Below are 23,711 nucleotides of genomic sequence, written 5' to 3' on the forward strand. Positions count from 1 at the left end.
CGGCATCAGTTTTTGTTTGGTTGCGGTGCAGTGAGCGTGGGGTTTTTGGGGGGTTTTATTTGGGTTGGTTTGTTTGTTTTAAACGAAGCATTAGTAGCTTCAACCCACATGAACAAGGACAGAAAACCTGTGTTTTAAAGACTATCCCATCTACAGCCTATTTTCAGCTGAAATATCACACACAGCTATTTAGAGGCCTCATAGGGAGAAAGAAAATTCCATCAGAGGAGAATGATGAAGCTCAAATGCCTACGTTAAATTTACAGATAGAAAAATACTAATTCCCATTATAGTCTTTGACACCTTAATTTTTCAATGAAGTCCCTACACATCCACTGTAACATCAGTCATGAATTTCTCTGCAATAAACATGTCTATTCACATGAAGCTAGAACAAATAAATGTTGTGGTAGGGGCAATATAATTTCATTATTCAATGCCTTAGCCATCCTCATGGAAATAAAGAAAATTATTTTTTTATCTGGAATAATGAGGTCCCAAATCTTGGGTGGGGTTTTATTACATGTATATATATATGTTATATTATTAATATCCTGTCTTTCTCTAAAAATGTATCAATGTCAAAGTGGAAGTTTCTGTTAGAAATCAATAACTCCCTCACCCTGATCCCCAAAAAAGAAAAAAAAAAAAATAGAGGCAAACAAAGCAACAGAGGACATCTGATACCATTTCATCTTCTTGTTTTGGAAAGCCTGCATCTTCCCAGTCTTGGGAAGACCCTGTAATACTTTGAGACACTAATGGAAAGAGACAAGAAACACATATGTAGTTCAAGCTTGCTGTGTAAGCAAATTTCTAAATCTGTACTATCTTCTTTCTCCTGCTAGAATTAACACACTCATATGGGATACTATAAAAATCTGCTCTACTCAAAACATAAGACAGTTGCAATTGCTTTACAAGTCATTTCCTCAAACACAAAAACCTCCCTCTGTTCTCAAGAGCTGTGTGATGTTGATGTGCAGCCATTCATTCCACTATGAAAGCAAGTATTTTATTAACTTTACAGTCTGTATTTGTGACTTCTAAATACTGAAAAAAAAAAAGAAAGAAAGGGATGTTTTAAAGACAGGAATTTTTAACTTCCAATTTTTCTTTGTTTAAGAGGACTTCAAGGCTCAAGTTCCAAATTTTCCAAACTACTTCATCTAAATGAAGGGCCAGAAGTCTTTATTGCTAAATTTCATAAGCTCTCAAAACACACTGAACTTAAGGAATGCAATACCCTTTGGGCACATCACATCACACCACACTAAAAATAGTTGCACTTTTAAAAACACATTGCTAATGGGAATTCTGGGTATTTTTTTAAAATATAGAAGCAAATAAGCAGTTTTGGCAGTAAATATCCTATTTGTTCCTGAGTTATTCTGCTATTTTTTCGTAGCTTTGATGTCTGCTTTCTAAATTTTTCCCTTGTTATTCTTTAGTTCTCTTCTCTAGGAAGAGAATAAATTTACTAACAAAATGGATGCACTGATGGAAATGTGCTGCTAAAAGGCCTGAAGTAAAATACAAACATTTTGTCCTTCACTCATCTTCAGTCCACACACAGAGTCAACTTATAAACTGGGTTGATGGATTCAAGCACAGTTGGTATATAAAGCTATATGACATAGAAATGCTGAAGGTAAGTGATGGCTTGAGTTCTATTTTATCAGTTGCTCACCCAAACATTCTGCCTATCTCCACATGCAAAAATTGTTTTCATTCATTATCTGTTCTCAGTCAGAAATATTTACAACCAGTTCAAGCACTATCATCTTCAAATTACTCTGTTGTCATATGTTACGCATAACGATAGCTGTTAAAACTTCTTTGAACCAGAAAGGTCACTATGACTAAAACAAATGAAAAAAGTAATGGCAATCACACTTCCTTCCACATAAGATTAAAATCTAAAGGCGCAGATTTTAAAGATTTTTAGACATTAAGAATCAAAGAAATTTTAACTTTGGGAAAATGGTGATAGTGATGATCAGCTCTTTTCGAAAAATTAAAAACTGATCTGGAAACTTTATTTTAGTACCTAGTGTTATCAAAAAGAAAGCAGTTTAACTTTTGTCAAATTTATATTGCAATTTAATAAAGGATAATGCCTCTTAGTTCTATTTCTTCCTTTTTTTTTTTCAGCCCAAGGCTGTACACAAAGCACTCCACTTCCAAAGTTAACCAAGCAAGAATCAGCCTGTAAATGCCCATTCATCTTTGCAGCCAAATTTGGAGTTCTAATTCAGTTTTCACAATTCCTCTAAAAACACAATCCCCAAACATAGTTAGAGACAAAACAAGTCAGGACTTCTGCTACAGTATTGTTTTAGCTGTGACTATCAATATATATGTGCAAAAAAAACCCCAACAAACAAACCAAAACTGTTGCTTTATTGGAAAATACAGCATATAAATATTTACCTGCAGCTCTGTAAAGTATTTTAGGTTCAAAGAATATGCACGGATTTTTGTCCTCTATACATGACAGCAGCAGTCCTTTGGCCTGAAGAGGACTCCTTGGAATAACAATCTGTAAAAATATTTTTTAAAATAGTTTATTTAGATTGCTATTCTGCTACAAGCGTCCTCAATTAATATTAAAACCAAGCAATTATTTGCTTTAAATAAACTTATGTACAGATTGAGCAGTTCTTACAAAGTAAATTAACATCAGTGCTACATTAATAACACACACTCCAAATTTTGAATTTTGTTTATTGATGAGGCTTGAGTAGTTTCCCTCTACACCATGATTTAAATACTAATGGACTCCCCTCCGATAAGGTAGAACTAACATCTTAATAACATTTGGAGGTAGAAGGACCAGAAGAAAGTCAGTCAGATTTAAAAAAAAATATTATATGTTAGTTTAGTAAAATTAATGTAGATGTATGACAAAAAAATTTAGCTGAGTGATCCTCAGTTGCTTGGGTAAAGATTTATCAGAGCAGGCCTGGAAGATATTCATACTTAGTCCAGTAAGTTTTGAAGACTAAAAAAAGGAAATAGGTATTTAAAGTTCGCTTTCTTTGTTTATGGCAGAAGTCTAAAATTTCTTCATCTTGGAAATGAACAAATACCAAAAAATACCTGAAACTATTATCAAACAAAGAGAAAACTAAGCAAGGCCTCCAAATGTAATCTGAATACTTGGAAGAAAAAAATATATTTGATTTGCCAACAAAAGAGTTAATTTTGGATGATCTAAGAGTATGTTGACTATGAACCAAATTCTCACAGTTTAAATGAAAATAGAACCCAAGAGCTCAATTCCCTCAAATTAGAAGGATCAGCTAATTTACATCCCAGAGATCTCAAAGAGCTGGCACATGCAGCGTGAAGTCTACCACCAACCATTTTTATAGCTGTGAAGTTAGAAGTGGCCCACTCTGACTGAAAACATTAGTTGCAGCACTTGTTCAAAGTAACTTGTCTAAAAATCCATGTAACTACAGACATATTAACTTACTGCCTCCAGGAGTTTCAAAGGCTTCAAAGTATTTTTTGAGAGTAAGAACATTTAACTACATAAAAGTAATAGAAAAGAGTCAAAACACAACCTAAATCTGCTATCACATCAAATTAACCTGATAAGTGATTTTTCTAAACAAGGGAGAATCAGTCTATTAGTATTTCACCGAAGCATTTGGTAACAGACACATGGGAAATCACCCAGCTGATGGACGTTACTAGTGCAGCTCCTTAGGGATCATTTTTAAACAGACTTTACCTTATTCATTTACAATGTTAAGCCAGAACATGGTAATGAAAACTATTCAAAAGCTAAGAGTCACTACCACTACAGAGGATGATACCAAAAAGACCTAGTTCACATTGAGGACATGACTGACAAAAGCAAAAGCAAACTGAACAATACATACTGAAAAGTCACACATTCAAGGATTACATTTTTGTTCTAAATTTAGAATTCAGCAGCAGAAATTCAGGTCTGAATTTATTATTTGCTCAAAGGATGACTAGGACACTATGCAGTACAGCCCTAAAAAAAGCATAATAATATAGCCAAGGAAGCGTTAGTGCTATTGCAAAAACCACTGCTAGAAACTCAGATGGAATACTTCATATGAACTGTTTCGAAAGAAAATGAATTAAACAGGTGCCAAAAGAGCTTCAGAAATTGATATAATCTCTTTGACAGTTTAATTTGTTTAGTTTAACAAAATAAAGACTAAAGGGAAAACAATTGTTCTCTTAGTATATGAAAGGGAAGATGAAGGACAGATAAGTTAAATATACACATTAGTCAGGAACAAATTTAGGCTAGAAATTAAAAGAAAGCTTCTAGCCCTAATGGCAAATATTCTGGAGCAGTCTTACAATGGAATGGAGAGAGTCAATACAGTAATTTTGGAAGAGTCTGATCCATTAAGACGTACATCCTCACAACAGTAGACAATAGATACAACCATCTAGCGATGTCCTCATCACCCCATGTCCTGGTTTGGCCCAAACCAGGCCAATTAGTCTTAGAGAAACCAAGGTCACTGCTAAATTCCTCACTGCTTATGAGTGAAGAGCCAAAGGGGGGTCGCACCTGCAGGGAGGAGCAGACAGGGCAGGTGACCCAAGATTGACCAACGAGGTATTCCATCCCATACATGTCATTCTCACTTTCCTATTTATCACTAACCCACTGCCTCCTGGAGGTGGGGCCCAGGAGGGAGGGGCCCTCCTGTCTCCCACTGATTGGTACCAGCTTTGCCAATTCTCCAGTTAAAAGCCTGCAGGTGTGATGGCAGGGGAGCTACTGCATTTTCCCCTCTGCCTGTGCTGGGGGGAGCAACTCTGCCTGAGGAGGATTTCTAAGCTCTTAATCTTGGTTTTGTATATATTTGTATATATTTGATTATTTCTCTTATTATTATAGTTTATTAAAACTGTTTTAACTTTCCAACCCATAAGTCTCTCTCCCTTTTCCCTTTCCCTTAGGGTGGGGGGGGGAGAGGGTTAACAGAGAGTGTCTGCCACCAGGTTAATAGCCAGCCCAGCTTTAAACCATGACAGATTTATTGGTGCCCAACGTGGGGCTCGAGAGAAGCTCCAACAGGTTGCTCTGATAAGTTGAATCCTGGCTCTGGTGGGAGGAGACACAGAGAGCTCAGCTGAGAGAGTATCAGATTTCTTCCTTTGAGATTTACAAGGGGTTGGAAAGCTAAAACAGATAGTGAAGATGGTGATGTCATTTTTGAATGCTGTGTTATCTCATCTTTTTATGGAGTTTCTTTCACAATTGAGTATTGCAATGATGCCTTACCTGCCGTGGGCACTGTGTTATTGCTTGCTTCTTATGAATGTTTACATGCAGTTTAGCAGTGGGCGCTGGTCGAAATGTATCGTTTTGGTATGGGGTTTGATACTGATTTACGCTGTGATAAACTGGGCAGTTAATATTCCGATGTCTTATCTCTATGACACAATGATGGGCAGCTTTAATCGCGAATCAGTAGCAGCAACTTCATCTGCGCGCTCCAGGCGTCCTTTAGCAGATTCTGTTAATGATTACACTTCCAGTTTTACTTTGGGAAATAGTACCTTCTCCTTTTCTGCCAAGCTGATTCCACTAGATTTTGTGAAATTAGGATGGTGCTGTCTAGGTGGCATGATTTTATTTTTGGTTGTCCTGAATGTGTTTCTGATGTGGGATAAGATTAAATATCGGTGCAGGGACAGTTGTAGGTGTTATGCAGCCACCTCAGATCCTACAGTGTGTACTGCAGCTACAGCCACTAAACCCACTGAAACCTTGGCAGCCTGTACCACAGCTGCTACACCCCCCAAGATGGCCACTGCATCTACTCAGACCCCAGCATCTAACGAATCTGTACCAATTGCTCCTGTAACCAGGAAGAAATACCAAAAGAAATCAGCTCATGAAGAAAAGGATGATGACTCAGAGCCTTCTAAGACAGAGCCATCATATGACCCAGGTGAGGGCCCTTCTCAGGCAGAGTTAGGGCCTGACACAGATGGGGGTTTCCTCGATCGTCCTTTTAAAGCAGACCCATCACAGAAGAAAGGTCCTTCTAAAGCAGAACTATCACAAGAGGAGGACTCGGATGTAGAGATAACCTACCACTCCTTATCCCTGAAGGACCTGAGAAATATAAGGAAAGACTTCAGCCGTTATGACAGTGAACCTATTATTACCTGGTTGCTCCGATGCTGGGATAATGGGGCAGACAGCATGCAATTAGATGGCAGAGAAGCCAGACAGTTGGGATCCCTGTCCAGAGATGGTGGTATTGCTAAGGCGCTCGCAAGAAAGTCAAACACTATCAGTCTCTGGAGGCGACTCTTGTCAGCTGTAAAGAGCAGGTATCCCTATAAAGATGATGTTATGAGTCACCTAAGCAAATGGACCACTATAGAAAAAGGTATTAACTACCTTAGAGAACTGGCTGTGCAAGAGATCATTTATAGACACCCATGGGAAGTTGTAGATCCTGTAGATCCTGATGAAGTGGAATGCAACCGATCCATGTTCCGGAAGGCTGTGAAGAATGCTCCACTGACATATACCCATACATTGTCAATATTAGTATGGGGAGAAGATGATATGGCACGTTCTACTGTGGGCGAAATGGCTAACTGTATGCAACAGTATGAAGATAGTATTTCTTCCCCACTGCAGGCCCGTGTCTCTGCTATGGAAAAACTGACTAAGGAAAACAAGGACTCATTTAAACAACCGTCAGACAAACTGTCCAGGATCGAGAATAAACTTGACTCTCTACCTACACAGGCACGCGTTGCAGCTGTTAGGAGGAAACACTCTCCTACAGGACCAGCTCAAAGGAAACGGAACACATCACGAGGTATCCTGTGGTTTGCCCTGCGTGGTTATGGGGAGGACATGAGCAGATGGCATGGACAACCTACCAGTACCCTACAGGCACGAGTACGTGAGTTGCAAGCTAACAGAAATACCAGAGACAATTTTCCTAGGAGGATGGCTGCTCCAGTTACCAGTGAGCAGGACCCCAGCCAGGGTAGATGGGTCTCAAATCACTTTTTCCCAAGTGTGAATAGGAGAAATGAAGGTCCAGTCCCTGTGAGCAGCACGAATCCATTCCTTAATTAGGGGGGCCCTGCCTCCAGCCAGGTGGAGGAGAGGGACAACCGAGTTTATTGGACTGTGTGGATTCGATGGCCTGGCACATCAAAACCACAAAGGTATCGAGCCTTGGTAGACACTGGTGCACAGTGCACCCTAATGCCATCAGATCATAAAGGGGCAGAATCTGTCAGTATTTCAGGAGTAACAGGAGGATCTCAAGTGTTATCTGTATTGGAGGCCGAAGTGAGCCTAACTAAAAATGAAGGGAAAAACCACCCCATTGTGACTGGCCCAGATGCTCCGTGCATCCTTGGCATAGACTACCTCAAGAGAGGGTATTTTAAGGACCCAAAAGGGTATAGATGGGCCTTTGGTATAGCAGCTGTAGGGACTGAGGACATTAAACAGCTGTCTACCTTGCCTGGCCTCTCAGAGGATCCTTCTGTTGTGGGGTTGCTGAAGGTTGAAGAACAACAGGTGCCAATTGCTACTGCCACAGTGCACCGACGACAATATCGCACCAATCGAGACTCCCTGATCCCCATTCATAAACTGATTAGACAATTAGAAAATCAAGGAGTGATTGGCAAGACTCGCTCACCCTTTAATAGTCCTATATGGCCAGTGCGAAAGTCTGATGGAGAATGGAGATTAACTGTGGACTATCGTGGCCTAAATGAAGTTACGCCACCTCTGAGTGCTGCTGTGCCAGACATGCTAGAACTTCAATACGAACTGGAGTCAAAGGCAGCCAAGTGGTACGCCACCATAGACATTGCTAATGCATTTTTCTCTATTCCTTTGGCACCAAAGTGCAGGCCACAGTTTGCTTTTACCTGGAGAGGTATCCAGTATACCTGGAATCGACTGCCCCAGGGGTGGAAACACAGTCCTACTATTTGCCATGGACTGATCCAGACTGCACTAGAAAAGGGTGGAGCTCCAGAACATTTGCAATACATTGATGACATCATTGTGTGGGGTGATACAGCAGCAGAAGTTTTTGACAAAGCAGAGAAAATAATCCAAATTCTTCTGAAAGCTGGTTTTGCCATAAAAAGAGGCAAGGTCAAGGGACCTGCCCGGGAGATCCAGTTTTTAGGGATTAAATGGCAAGATGGGCGTCGCCAGATCCCGATAGAGGTGATCAACAAAATAACAGCTATGTCCCCACCAACTAACAAAAAGGAAACACAAGCCTTCTTAGGCGTTGTGGGTTTCTGGAGAATGCATATTCCAGATTACAGCCAGATTGTACGTCCTCTTTATCAAGTGACTAGAAAGAAGAATGATTTTCAGTGGGGCCCTGAACAACGACAGGCTTTTGAACAGATTAAACAAGAAATTGTACATGCAGTAGCCCTTGGACCAGTCCGTACAGGACAAGATGTTAAAAATGTGCTCTACACCTCAGCTGGGGACAATGGTCCTACCTGGAGCCTCTGGCAGAAAGTACCAGGGGAGACTCGAGGTCGACCCCTAGGATTTGGAGTCGAGGATACAAGGGCTCCGAGGCCAATTACACCCCAACTGAAAAAGAGATACTGGCAGCATATGAAGGAGTTAGAGCTGCTTCAGAGGTAACTGGTACTGAAGCACAACTTCTCCTGGCACCTCGATTACCAGTACTAGGCTGGATGTTCAAGGGTAAGGTTCCTACTACTCATCACGCAACTGATGCTACATGGAGTAAATGGATTGCATTAATTACACAGAGGGCTCGAATAGGAAACCCTAATCGCCCAGGAATCTTAGAAGTGATCATGGACTGGCCAGAAGGCAAAGACTTGGGAATGCCACCAGAAAAGGAGGTGACACGTGCTGAAGAAGCCCCACCATATAATGAACTACCAGAGGATGAGAAGCAGTATGCCCTGTTCACCGATGGATCCTGCCGTCTTGTAGGAAAGCATCGGAAGTGGAAAGCTGCTGTATGGAGTCCCATACGACGAGTCACAGAAGCCACAGAAGGACAAGGTGAATCAAGTCAATTCGCAGAGGTAAAAGCCATCCAGCTGGCTTTAGACATTGCTGAACGAGAAAAGTGGCCAAGGCTGTATCTTTATACTGACTCATGGATGGTGGCAAATGCCTTGTGGGGGTGGTTAAAGCAGTGGAAGCGAAGCAACTGGCAGCGCAAAGGTAAACCTATTTGGGCTGCTGAACTGTGGCAAGATATTGCTGCTCGGCTAGAGAAACTAGTCATGAAGGTACGTCATGTAGATGTTCACGTACCTAAAAGTCGGGCAACTGAGGAACATCGAAACAACCAACAAGCGGATCAAGCTGCTAAAGTGTTCCAAATAGATTTGGACTGGGAACATAAAGGTGAACTATTTTTAGCTCGGTGGGCTCATGACACTTCAGGTCATCAAGGGAGAGATGCAACATACAGATGGGCTCGTAACCGAGGGGTGGACTTAACTATGGACTCTATTGCACAGGTTATCCATGATTGTGAAACATGCGCCGCAATTAAGCAAGCCAAACGGTTAAAACCTTTGTGGTATGGGGGGCGGTGGTTGAAATATAAATATGGGGAGGCCTGGCAAATTGACTATATCACACTCCTTCAAACGCGCCAGGCTAAACGCTATGTGCTTACCATGGTGGAGGTGACACCAGATGGTTGGAAACATATGCTGTGCCCCATGCCACTGCCCGGAACACTATTCTGGGCCTTGAAAAGCAAATCTTGTGGTGACATGGCACACCAGAGAGAATTGAGTCGGACAATGGGACTCATTTCAAAAATAGTCTCATAGACAACTGGGCCAAAGAGCATGGCATCGAATGGGTATATCACATCCCCTATCATGCACCAGCCTCTGGGAAAATTGAACGGTATAATGGGCTGTTAAAAACTACCCTGAAAGCAATGGGGGGTGGAACCTTTAAAAACTGGGATAAGCATTTGGCACAAGCTACCTGGTTAGTTAACACCAGGGGATCTACCAATCGAGCTGGCCCTGCTCAGTCAGACCTTCTACATACAGTAGAAGGAGATAAAGTCCCTGTGGTGCATGAAAGGAATCTATTGGGAAAAACTGTCTGGATTCTTCCTGCAACGGGCAAAGGTAAACCCATTCATGGGATTGCTTTTGCTCAGGGACCTGGATGTACTTGGTGGGTGATGTTGCAAGATGGTGAAATCCAATGTGTCCCTGAAGGTGATCTGATTCTGGGTGAGACTACTTAAGTCTGAACTGTATGTTGTTACTGCATAAGTGTCTTTCAGGTTAAGACAGTGGTGATGAGACCGGAGCTAGCTTCATCAAGTGGTGTCCAGTAACCTCCTCGAGTCTGACATCTTTAACCTGCAACCCGTGGGCACGAACCATGACAAAAGAGAGACTGCTAGCCAGAGAGACTGCTGAGAGACTGCTAGCCAGATGGAAACCCACAATCCTGAACCAAATGAACTTAATGAACTTTTGTATAGAGATGAATCATAAACTAGTGATATGTGTATATATATTTGAAAATGAAAAGGTAGTGGTGATCTGAGTATGACGTGAATGGTATGGAATAAGGGGTGGAATGTCCTGGTTTGGCCCAAACCAGGCCAATTAGTCTTAGAGAAACCAAGGTCACTGCTAAATTCCTCACTGCTTATGAGTGAAGAGCCAAAGGGGGGTCGCACCTGCAGGGAGGAGCAGACAGGGCAGGTGACCCAAGATTGACCAACGAGGTATTCCATCCCATACATGTCATTCTCACTTTCCTATTTATCACTAACCCACTGCCTCCTGGAGGTGGGGCCCAGGAGGGAGGGGCCCTCCTGTCTCCCACTGATTGGTACCAGCTTTGCCAATTCTCCAGTTAAAAGCCTGCAGGTGTGATGGCAGGGGGAGCTACTGCATTTTCCCCTCTGCCTGTGCTGGGGGGGAGCTACTGCATTTTGCCCTCTGCTTGTGCTGGGGGGAGCAACTCTGCCTGAGGAGGATTTCTAAGCTCTCAATCTTGGTTTTGTATATATTTGTATATATTTGATTATTTCTATTATTATTATAGTTTATTAAAACTGTTTTAACTTTCCAGCCCATAAGTCTCTCTCCCTTTTCCCTTAGGGTGGGGGGGGAGAGGGTTAACAGAGAGTGTCTGCCACTGGGTTAATAGCTGGCCCAGCTTTAAACCGTGACACCCCAACAAGCCTTGTCTTAAGTACTCATGATTACAGTCCTTCCCCTGAACAGCCAAAGTTCTACGAACGCCCTTTTGCTTCAGAATTCCAAACCTCACATTTCACTTAGGAAAAACACAAAACAAAAATCTTAAGTCAGAAACCTGCTGCAGAGTTTAAGAAGGTGGCAGTTTTGAAAACCAGTCTCCCTAAAGATCAATCCTACCCTACTCAGCTTGTAATACATGGCCTTTCCTCCTGTAATTTGGAGAAAATATGCACAGATATGGGACTTTTGCAAATGCATCTGAACCATGAGCTTATCTGCATTTCTGGATTCATACGTTAAGGGCTGGGTTTGTGTTCACTCAAAAAAAGACCTGCAATCTTGAAAATAAAGCGTTAAACATTATTAGCTGCATTAATGAACAGTTTTGCAAAAAATACTAAAGGAACAATATTGTTTTCACAAAGATACAAAATTCAAAAGATGAGTCTAAAATACTTCTCTGCATCAAAAACTAGTCTATTGTTCCATCAGTTCCACAGAATTTCATGTGCCCATTACCTTTAACTGAGAGGACAGCTGCTAGTGGTAGCTACCTATTTCAGCACTTTACCCAAGGAAAACTGAAAGAAAGTGAAAAACCAACAAGAAGAAAGATCAGAGATGAGACAAAAGAAATTAAATTACCTGGAGTGATTAAATAAAATTCTGACTCACTTATTCAGAAGACTAAGCATAGTAGTACTGGGTTGCTATCAATTAGAAAGACTTTAATCACCAGAGTGGACCACTAAATCTCAGCACTTGGTTCAGTATATAAAGACTTGAGATTGACCAACAAGATTTTGAGAGACTTTTGTCTATATCAGGTAATATTTTCAAGTTCAGGACAGGAACACCTCAAAGATCATAAAGAACATCCAAAGACAAAAATGCATTCTGTTTCTCAAATATCATGAAATAAAGTGTGAATAATACAAGATTTTTTTATTGAAGAGAAACAAGTAGGAGAAATGGCTATGGCCTCCCTGTAAATGAGTAATATCTGAACTTTTAGAACACTAAAATCATATACAGACAATAGTTTAAACAACAGATAAACAATGAACATGTGTCTTCAGCATACAAATACTGGTTTTGCTTAAGTCTTCCACATTAATCAAGCTATGAGTCATTTCTCAATGGACTGAATGCCAGTTAACCCAGAAGTGCAAGTCCATAGACAAAAATTTACTCAGAAAAAAATGAAGAGTTGGCAAACAGTGCTTTCTTAATCTAAGACAACTAGATCCCACCATTCCCTCTTCTCCAGGAAAGTTCTCCATCTAAGTGCTAGGAATCTCAGCTTCAAGGGATGCCACTGTCTCACGCAGAAAGCTTGCCTAAAGTTACCATTCGGAGAACCACAGAACAGTTGAGGTTGGCAGGGACCTCCAGAGTTCATCTGGTCCAATGCCTCTGCTCAAGCAGAGCCACCTAGAGCCAGTTGCCCAGGGCCATGTGCAGACAACTTCTGAATACCTCCAAGGATGAAGACTCTACAACCTCTCTGGGCAACTTGTGCCAAGTGCTTCCTTATGTCCAGACAGAACCTCTTGTGTTTCAGTTTGTGCCCATTGCCTGTCACTGTCATTCACATAAATGAATTCGATAATGCACTGAAGACAGATGCAGAAAGAAAAAAAGGAAACTACTATTTATTAGTGTTAGTTTTTAGTTTATGTACTATACTGGACACAGAACAGATGTGAAATGTATGCTTTTAGTGCAAAGAGCACACAAACACAAAATGCTACGTCTACTAAAGACTGCTTCAGTAACAGCTATAAATTCTCAAACACTTAACACAGTTTAAGTTTTATAACTTGAAAACAGCTAAGAGAGTTTTTAATTAACATATTCAGATATTTTGGTGTGGACTGACTTTCATTCTTCTTCCCCTGCCTGCACCCAGACTCATTGTTAGTCAGGTCCATTAAAAAAAAAAAAACAAACAAACAAAAAAGAAACAAACAAACAAAATTAATCTTCGTAAAATAAGAATTACTGTACCTTTATTCCTGGACAGTGAGCAAAAAAAGCTTCTGGACTTTGAGAATGATACAGTGCACCATGACCCACACAGCCCCAGGGGGCTCTGATGGTGAGGTTTCCACAATTAAACAGATCTCCAGAGCGGTAACGATACTTTGCTGCTTCATTAACAATCTGGGAAGATTTATATCAAAAGTAACATTCAGTTCAATACCTTTGTTATGCATCATTAAGCCTCTGCAATAAATGAGATGTAACTACACCATCTGCACCCTGCGCGGGATTCAGGGGAGCAAATTGGAAGCAAAGGAGTCCTGTAAGTCAGTGGAAAGGCAGACATTTTCCAAGGCAAATGAAGCAATAATTTAGTGTGTTCAAGTTACATGCCTAGGCCTCAGGAGTAGCCATATAATCCAGTTGTTTCCCCATTCCCATACTGTCAATGAGCCCAGTTCAAATCTGTAGTTTGTACTGTGGACACACGGTCGGCTGCGGCAGCGTAGAGAAGTGAGAGATGGTGTTGGGAAGACACAGCTGAGGAATTTAAGGCTGCCAAAGCCAACAAAGCCACAAAACCAAAAATAAAAACAAACAAAGAGACATTTGTTTCAAATCACATCTTTAATTTCCATTATTTAATGAGCCTTCAAACTGGCCTTTGTACCCTCCTGTTTACTGAAAGCATGAATAAATATTAGTAATACAGCTGTGGATATATTTGCAAAAATTACATACTCCAACCAAGTATTAATGCTAACAGAAGAATCATTTAAACAGTCATAAGATTTCTTTTTACTTCTCTCAAATTTATTAGTACTAACCTGATCAAATGCTGGAAAAATGTAATCTGCAAACTGAATTTCTGCAATGGCTGTAGCACCTGCAACAGCAACTCCAATACCAAAGCCAACAATTCCTTGTTCACACAAAGGGGTGTTGAAAACTCTATCTTTACCTATTAAAAAAAAAAAAAAAAAAGAACAGAAAACCACAATTCCTTTAACACATCAGCTCTAAGTGGAAAACATAGCCCCACAAATATTCAAGGTATAAACACGTTACCTGCAATTAAGCATACAGCTCTTTAGATGGGCTTTTTTACGTGTATGAACAATAAACATCCATTACAGGTAAAGATACATTCACTTTAATTTGTAACAGCTCAGAGGAAGACAAGAAGAAACAAAATGAAAGATAAGAACAGTTTCTGTAACTTACAATGTTCTTAACACTTCAAGGAAAATAATTTGTTCTGATGTATATACAGATAGGCAGGCATACACCTCATGCTTATATGGGAGGAGTAAAGAATACTTACAAGCATTGCAAAAAAGCTTACAATAAAGAAAAGTATTGTTACTTCAATTTTTTTTCAGGCAGTCAAAACTAACTGTCCATACTCAAAGGCAGATAGATCTACAAGAGCATCTGTATGAAGTATACTGTCTCTTGCCCATGCTCCCCATAAGCAGTGCCCAGTCTTACCAGCCTTCTTTCGTAAGGTAAGGCTGCGCTTACTAAAGGATTTCGTTTGTCTCTAAAGCAAGACAAAAAAAAAAGCTGTTCCTGCTGTTGGAGGCACAAGACTGGAAATCAAATATCGTGGGTTTTGTATTTTCCCTGTGGGAGTGCAAAAGGTCATTTTAGCCCTGACATATTTCTGTGCCACAGTAATTTCAGATTCCAAATGCGCATCAATCTAATAGATGGCTGAAGACAAAGTTGTTCAGTTCACGAAATTAAAAACAAGATGGAGGGGGAGGGAGACAAAACACCACTACAATATCCTCTATAAGACATATTTACAGTATTTGCCAGCAATACTGTACTCCCTCAGCAGATCAACAGGACAACCTAGTGATACTATTAAATTGTCCCTTTAGAACATTGGGAAATAGACAGCAGGTTTCCATAGGAGTTCATCACGCATGAATATGCCAGGACTGTAAACTGGATGGAAAAAAGTGAGTACAGTGCACACCAGTGGCTACGAAATAAATTAAACAATAACTAAATAACCACCAAATAAATAACTAAAGAAAGACTAATCAATTAATAATTAGGAAAGCTGTTACTATGAAGACTCCTGATTTCAGTAACTGCAAGTTAACAAACTAGAGAAAGGGAAGCTAACAAAAGATTTTAGAAAGGGATAACAAGAGGAGAACCATTACCCACAGCTGTATTTACAATATACTAAAGGGAGGTTTTACAAGTCTTTCAAGTACACGTCTTTCATCTTCACACATCACCCAGCACAGCGTTCTCACTGCTTGTACCCTGTCCATGTGCTTTACCTGGTATCTTGAGTTTCGTACTTCAAGGGTTACTTTATTTTGGGTTGTTTTTCGGTTTTCCAGGTTTTTCTGTTTGGTTGGTTTGGGGGATTTTTTTTTTTTTTTTTTTAATATATCAATAATTAGCTTTTGGCTCTCCCTCCACCTTCCTCTTTTTGTTCCACCAGCAACATGATTAAGACACCATTCATTTAAGGCAAGTAAAAAAAATGCCATCTAATGATACTACAACAATGGTGGTGTCAGTGAGGCTACACAAGCTAACACAAGTCCAAAGGGCTACTACAATTGCAGGACACTCCACGATTTTGCATACAAGACAGAGGAAACATTTTCAGGCACATTAAAGATTGTCTTTTTGAGGGGAAGCAGCATTTTCTCAAGTTAGTCATTCTAAACTTCCATGACTTCTACTCATTTCTTCTAAATCAGTGTTTGAAACAAAATCCTTGAGACTTACAGTAGTTTTAAGATACATGCACACTGTGTTGCTTCTTGTTTAGAAACAAATTACCAAGAAACTTTTTAAATTCTTATGACTTAGAAGTCCTGCTATTGCCGCTGGAGATAAAAAAATGTTACCACAGCTAGCTCAGTAATTAAAACTGAATTCCAGAATAACAAAATTATTGCACAGCTTTTGAAAGAAAGTAGGGGTTTGTTGTCTGGATGTCAAACACACCCAATATCACCCTGATCAACTCTGAATCACAGCAAAGTACCTTGCAGATGAGAGAACACTTCACAAGTAGAACCCGCTAGCTCTCATTTCCAAGGTATATGAGCAAGCTGATCTCGGTAATTTCCAGATGTGGGTCATATGTACTTTGTTTCATATCTCCTGGAAGAAAAATAATCTGCAGGTACTGTGCTCAAAAGTTGTTCAGACTAAATATGGCATAGGAAGTAAGAATGCCAGTAACTTCATAGCACTGCCATTTATTCTTGCTGGGCATTTATTTTACCAGCATGCTGCAGTAACACTACTAGTCTGCATATTTCTATTCTTTCTTTACTAGTACTACCAATGTGTCTGGCAATGTCACTACATAAAAACAGCCCCAGCGCTGGAAGACTTCCACTCCAAGTAGCAGAAAGATAGAATGCTCTGGGAAACCCAAAACTGGAAAAGATATTTATAGAAGATGTAACTTGGTTTTATTGTCCTCCTAATTAAGTTATACTCACTTCTGACAGACATCAGTTGTGTCTTGGCTTTACTCCCAAGAATTAACAAAAATCAGTTCAGAAAGCTTCACGTAGGAACCTTCTCTTCCCTTAACAGCTGACTAAAGGGGAAGATTTCAGTCACATCAGTACCAGGCTTCTCCCATGCAGAATAAGAAATTTTGGCTTTCAGGGCTATTTAGTTCTGTTTCTACAAAGTAAATGGATCAGTAAATTAATCCACAGGATGGAGAAGGAAAATAATGTAATGGAAAGATGAAAGAACTTCAATAACAAGGAGAATGCATTATTTCTGAACCTAGAGAGAGTGTACACTGTGTAAATTATTCTCATTCCTGAAGGATGGCTGTGATCTCTGGTGTGCTCCCTCCACTGAGGTCACACAGTGACCACACTCCATCATGGTCAAGGAAAGTGGAACATAAACCACCTATGCAAATGTGCAGTTACCTTACCCCCATCTGAGAAGATGGGGAAGCCCTGCTTCAAGATGCAATCACAAGAGTTGTCCCCGTACCCATATCCATCTGTACAACTATAAACAGTTGGCAAACTTCTCCTTCCCTCCTTTTTATTTATTCTAGGGTGCTGTGATTTAGACATCTTATTTCTGTTCTCTTTCACTGATGCATTTAAATTTGTAATTTAAAACAGCTCATATTTTAGTAAACTAAAAATGCATTAACATTACCTTACCAAGACATACTACACTTCCCTAGTTCTTAAAAGTCTATTGGCAGATCAATATATTTCACTTCGTTTGCTTACATGATAATTTGATATAGGATGTGATCAGCAAAGTAAACGCCAGAAAAGTAAGACTATAGAACAGACAGGGGCAGGGGGAAGGTGAAATTCACAGTAAATTTAAAAACATAGCACTATCATATTGAAATAAAAATATTCGATTGGCCTTCTCCATGTGAATTTCTATTCTAACACATACTGATTTACTGAAATGCAGTTAAATCTGGTTTAAAACTCTACTACAGAGCCTACATAAATAGACTAATGTCTGAGCAGAATGAAGAGATCGTTGAGAAGTGCCCAGAAGTCAGATCATACTGAGCTTACCTAACCTTATTCTTTATTAACAGATTTTTCAAAGTACGTTGAAATTGCCTTATACATTAGTTCTATAAATAATTTTATATCACACAAAAATAGAAATGTATTTGAACAATCCTGTAAAATGAGCTTTCAACTTATAAAACTTGAAAATTAATTGTTTAGTATCAATTTGTAGCAGATGAATGAATTTAAAAGCATGTTAGATCCACCACACTAGCTTGCCCCTCTACGATTCGTAATATAAAAGACATCCTAACAAAACTGCTGAAATACTATTAAGATATTAAATTAGAAGCAGCATGCTGCTCTCAGTGGAGTATGATGAAATAAATGAAGTAAGAATCAATAAAGGCAAACGCGAAATACAACATGACAGTTATAACATTATCAGTTTGAAGCACTTAACTTGGACTTTGAGAATTAAAGGCATAATCCTGAAGTATTATGGCTTAAAACAGTGAAGAAAGAGCCAGGTAATTGTCATTGAATGAGATTAATCACTCAGGAATGGTTTTGACTTTACATGTACAGCAATAATACTGATACTTTCTTAAAAGCAAAACCTAAACCACTTCACTATTCATTAGATGGGAAAACAAGTCTTGGATAGAGTTTCAAGGGTTGGGTTGTTCAGGTTTTTTTTAATAAAATCTAGCCTTTTAGGACAAAAAGATATACACATCATTAGGATAAAACAAATTTATTCATTCCCCCAAACATTAAACATTGTATGGCATGGCTTTAACCTCCTATCTTTATTTATACAATATGAAAATTATTACTAAAACAAATAAAAATTATCTAAACACTGAAAATCTACAGGCATTAAGCCTATGTATCTTTATCTATCCTATTTCACATTCTTTTTTCACATTTTTTCAAAATGCGAAAAGGAAGTCGGTTTTGATAAACAGTCATTCACAACATCCTTTGCAAACCAGTCACTCAGCTGAAATTTGACTCAAGCAAATAACCCAAAGATATTTTGTCTTTCCATATTTCATTTCCGTATCAATAAAGAAACATTTCCTAAGATGTACTCTTCTCCTATTATTTGCGTCAGCCGTGCAGCTCAAAACAAGCTAACACAAACTCCGCAAGCTGCCTTGTCACTCCAGGTAAAAGGAGTACCTCTGCGTTATCTGAAACCAGGTGCGTCAGCCTCTGAAAAAAGACGTTATGCTGGTGTCCGTTTCAATTAACCTGCCCGGCTTTATAAACATCCCTAGTTTCAGCCATCTGAACAGGCTGGTGCCCTTTTCCAAGTAGTGAGGGAAGCAATACAGCAAACAGCACTGTGTGAAAAAGGGATGATTCTTCTCATCGCTCCATCCCAGTAACTCAGGAAAATTAGATGCACGTTAAGTAAATGAATAAATACCTAGAAGTGTTGCCCAATAAGGTAAATCTGAAAAGATTAAAAACATTGAAGAAAAAGCAGTATTTTTAAACAATTACTTCATCCTCCCTTAATTTTTTACTTAAATTAAAAAAAAAATTATCTTTGTGATTTTTGGAACAAAGAGTTAAGTACCCCACAAACATTCAAATTACCACCGACCCTCTCTGTCTAAGGGGCAACAGCTTTAAGGCAGTCTTACAGTCATCTTCTTGTCCTCCAAGAATAAAAAGTTTCATAGCAACCTAACAGAACATGTTTACAGACATATGTATTCGATTATTGTGCATTAATGTTTTGGCCTGCTTCATCTTTATTTGTTCCAAGCCATCAGGAAAAAAGTATTTCACATTTCAGTATCTGCAATGAAACACATTCCTGTCGTAATTTGACTTCAAAAATGAGATATGCAAACAGTATCAAATCTCCTGTAATGTTAACATATCACTCAAGGCTCCAACTCTGAGTAATGTCACAAAGCTCTGTAAGAGCCTATGTTGGACAATTTGAGTGGTTTAATGAGTACTGCTGGTGATTTAATTAAAGGAGGGTGTTTTGTTTTGGTTTTAAAATACTTCTACATCACTTGCATTAAAAAAAGGCATCTTAACAATATACCTAGGCAGCATTTTATTTGTCCCCATGATCTCCTTAAATTCCATTTAAAACATCCATTAGAAGTCAAACAGAAGAGTCCAACAAGCTATATATATTCTGTCCTCAACTGCAACAATCATGGATGCACATGGCAAAACAGAGGACCGGAAAGAAAAGGAAGTCGCAGCAGATTAGCTTCTTTGCTATTCACTGGCTACACTTCGTGTAGAAAATTCAAATAGAAATAACTGATTTCAGATCAGTCTTGCCTTTAAAGACCTGTTCTACTCCTAGAATATCTAGGATTTTTCACAGATGTACATCTACCTATGTCTACTAATTCTATTCCTTAACATAATTTAACACGATCTATCCAGCATTCAGACTTTCTTGGTCCCACAATCCCTTTTAAGCCCTTTTTTACAACTGGTGACACTTGTTATCTTCCATTTCTCTGATATTATGTGAGGGCAGGCATCACAGCAAATAGCTTGGTAAATTCCTACTCAACTCTTTTAGAGCTCCTCGTTGAACACAAAACAGTTCTATTAATTTCTTATTAATTTTAATCAATTTGTTCTACCACTTCTTCTGTGGATATCCTAGTCACAGTTCTCCAGCTTTAAAAAAGGGTGTGCAATGGGCACTGTTCCTCTGTATTGAATACCTGTAAAAATACATTAGCTTTCCAGCTGAATATGCAAACTTCAAATCTACTTGTCCAAAGCAAGGCTTCAGTTTCACAGACATGGAGACTGTTTACCTCTCAGTCTTGAATCCTTGCACACTAACATGCCATGCCATTTAAAAAGCTGCTTTTTCCAGAGCTGCCCATGTTAAAATAGACCATTTCACCTACCTAAGAGATGACAAATAGTTATATGAAGTGAAAACGATTTCATATGCAAGTAGCTTATAACTTCTTATGATTAATTTTACCTACGGTGTGTAGAATAAGACAATTTACAGAATTGAGCTTTACTCCTCTCCTGTTCTTCCCCAGTTCTGTATCCTACAAGAGTTGCACAGACTGAGCCAAGAACATTTGTGTGTGCCCAGACATCCACAGCAGTCTTCAAGGACTCAGCCATGCCTCTGGCGTAGCTCAGCCAACTACACAGCTGAGAAGCCAGGTCTCAGCCCCCATTTAAGTCAATGTAAAGTCTCAAGTCAAATGCAATGAGTTCAGTCTGTTATAGGAGAAACATATATACGCACACACACAAAAATCACTGTGTACACACAGCCTATGCTTTCAAAAGAAGTTCAACATTCAGTTACTTTGAACAAAAAAAATCACCTGAATTTTGATTAATTAGCAATGAATTCCATGGCAGATTGCCATCACTTTTTCCTTAAATATTCCAAAAAGTCACATTATGGCAATAAGATACATGATTTAGTGAAAAAAAAAAAAAAAGGTACTTCAGAAATCTGTGAGTGACCGAGAACAGGGTCAGAATGGAGACTTGCATGCACTAAACTACAGTAGCTGCTTCCTCTTCTGCTGCTGCCAAATTCACTATCACACTCTACTCTGCAATGAAGGACACGACGTCTTCTAGATACAAGTTTTATAAAGGTTAAATGACAGATAAGTCTTTCTTACTCAGTTTCACTTGTTTACAGGAGTCTTAAGCTTAACTTGGGGGGAGTGGGGAGGGGAAAATCACTTGCACAAAAAAAACGTATCTTTCTGAAGCACTAATCACCACAGTATTGCCCAAAGGACACCTGTTCTGACAGGTGACTAGTAAGAACAGGAATTTCTCACAGGTTTATCATTTATTCCACTGACATAACTAACACTTCTGAAGACTACTTCAAGTAAATTGATAACTAAACACAGCTGAAGGATAAGTTTTCATTTCAAGTCTCCCCTAGTTACTAATTCCAAGGCATTCATACATGTGAGTAGACATGAATATTTGAACCAGCAGTTCTAGCTCAAATCATTTGCAACACCTCATTCTCTTACTCAAGACAGTGCATTTTTCTTCCAAGAGCTCCATAGATCCAAACTGCACTTTCACCTCCTCTCCCCCAAGATTCCCTTAGGAGAAAAGCATGTTTATTGCATTTTCATTTAATCCTCATTCTCAAAGACTCTAAACAATATCAGAGTCAGGAGAACTGCTGAAGTACAAAGAAAATGTTACCATGGACGGGGAGCAACTTCCTCAATTACCTACAAATTCTTGTAAACTGCAGTTACTGAAATGCAGGTTTGGAAGGAAAGGAAACTCACTTTCTAGTAAAGCTTAGTAAATTCTTAAAGTTGGTCATAGCATGAACATAACAATAAGCATGTACTCCATTGTCAGGCTCATAGCCCTCCGGATGAGGGAAAGTCCAAGAAAATTTACTTCTGAACAGCTTTACCTTCAAAAAGCAAATAGGGAAAATGTGCTTTTCTGGCCCTCTCCTCCACTTCAGATTTCCTGTCATTTATGACAAACTAGTATCCCACCAAAAGCTAAAGAATAAACCAGAAATATTAAAATATACTATCCAATTATCTCCCTTTCTCAGGGAAGAAGTGGGAACAGGAGGGGTCAGGGGAAGTTAAGGCAAAGCTTTGGCATAGCTTTGAATGCCAGTAAATTTACATGTCATTTAATCCTTCTATAATGAAACAGCAGCCAAACAGTAGTATAAGCAGGGGGAAGATCAGATTCTTTTCAGGTACACAGCAATAGGTGAAAGAATGATGCAAAAAAGAAAACTGACTATGTAAGAAGCAAAAAAACCTCACTATGACAGCAGTCAAATACTAGAACAAGCTGCCCAGAGAGGTTGTAAAGTTCCTTCCTTGTACTTATTCAAAACTCACCTGGACAAGACCACAAACAACCTAAACCAGCTCTACATTAAATACTGGTTTGGACCAGATGACCTTCAAGGTCTTTTCCTTCCAACCCTTATTATTCTATGATTCATTAACAGCCCCAAGCAGGGTTACATGCTGACTGCCCAAACTTTTTATGTCTGTACCTGTCCTGCTGATGGAAGCATTTCATGACATTGATAAAATAGTACTGATTCAGCTCTGCACTGTTAGAAAAATATTCAATAAGCAGCTCACATCAAAGTGGCAGATTTGCTCACCAGAATTTCTTTTTACTGATGACTATGCAGGTAGCCCACTCCACACTGAATTCCTTCTGATCATCTGGCTCATATATCCAGTTGTACCAGCGTAAAGAAAAAAAACACAATGCCTAACTACACCAAGGCATTCAAGTGTTCCTCCAGCTAAGATTAATAGCATTCCTTGCTCAACCACAAAAAATGTCACTGTGTGAGAATCACACTTGCAGAAAAGCATAACTGACCATAAAGTTAGATGTGCAAAGCTATACCAGATGACAGAATGCTCACTTGCAAAAATACACTCTAAAAATGACATCTACCAAACACTTGTATGTGGGTATAAGCAAGGGATAATATATCAGCTTTATTTAAGCAGCTTAGGTCAGTTCCATGCATTTTCAGACTATCTGCAACATTACATGACATGACAAAAGATCCAACAGGAAAATACACAACAGTTACCAAAGCTAAGTACTAAAACATGTTAATGAAAATTCTGCTGTAACAGGCTGGGTACACTATCTGGATGACAAACCGAGGAATAAGCAAAACTTACTTTTTTGTGCCAGTGACAAACACAAGGCACTGTATCTCACACTCTTCAGTATCAGTAGTGTAGAAATGCTTCATAGTAAATTTGAAAGCATGCTGGATCTACCCTAAATTGTGAAGCAACTGTTCTCAACACAACAGCAAGGACTTAATGCTGCTGAAGAAGTACTCAGGAACAAAGAGCTGAATGACCAGTGATCTGCAGTAATGAAAAACATCTTATGAATCTCACTTTCAATCATGCCTGTCCCTTGATAATC

At 39.3% G+C, this 23,711-nt stretch overlaps 1 protein-coding gene across 2 annotated transcripts in view; it reads right to left on the reverse strand.

Annotated features, from left to right (window-relative positions):
• The window catches only part of BCKDHB (branched chain keto acid dehydrogenase E1 subunit beta), a 150,586-nt gene that overhangs the window by 110,099 nt on the left and 16,776 nt on the right, over positions 1-23,711 (reverse strand). For both annotated transcript variants that reach the window (XM_068410121.1, XM_068410113.1), the window contains exons 4-6: positions 14,076-14,209; positions 13,273-13,428; positions 2,434-2,542 (exon numbers count right to left, since the gene is read on the reverse strand). In XM_068410121.1, the coding sequence (XP_068266222.1) occupies positions 2,434-2,542; positions 13,273-13,428; positions 14,076-14,209 (399 nt within the window). The remainder of the gene's footprint in view (positions 1-2,433; positions 2,543-13,272; positions 13,429-14,075; positions 14,210-23,711) is intronic.

Source organism: Nyctibius grandis, chromosome 1 (genome assembly GCF_013368605.1).
Source record: "Nyctibius grandis isolate bNycGra1 chromosome 1, bNycGra1.pri, whole genome shotgun sequence".
Taxonomy (NCBI): domain Eukaryota; kingdom Metazoa; phylum Chordata; class Aves; order Nyctibiiformes; family Nyctibiidae; genus Nyctibius; species Nyctibius grandis.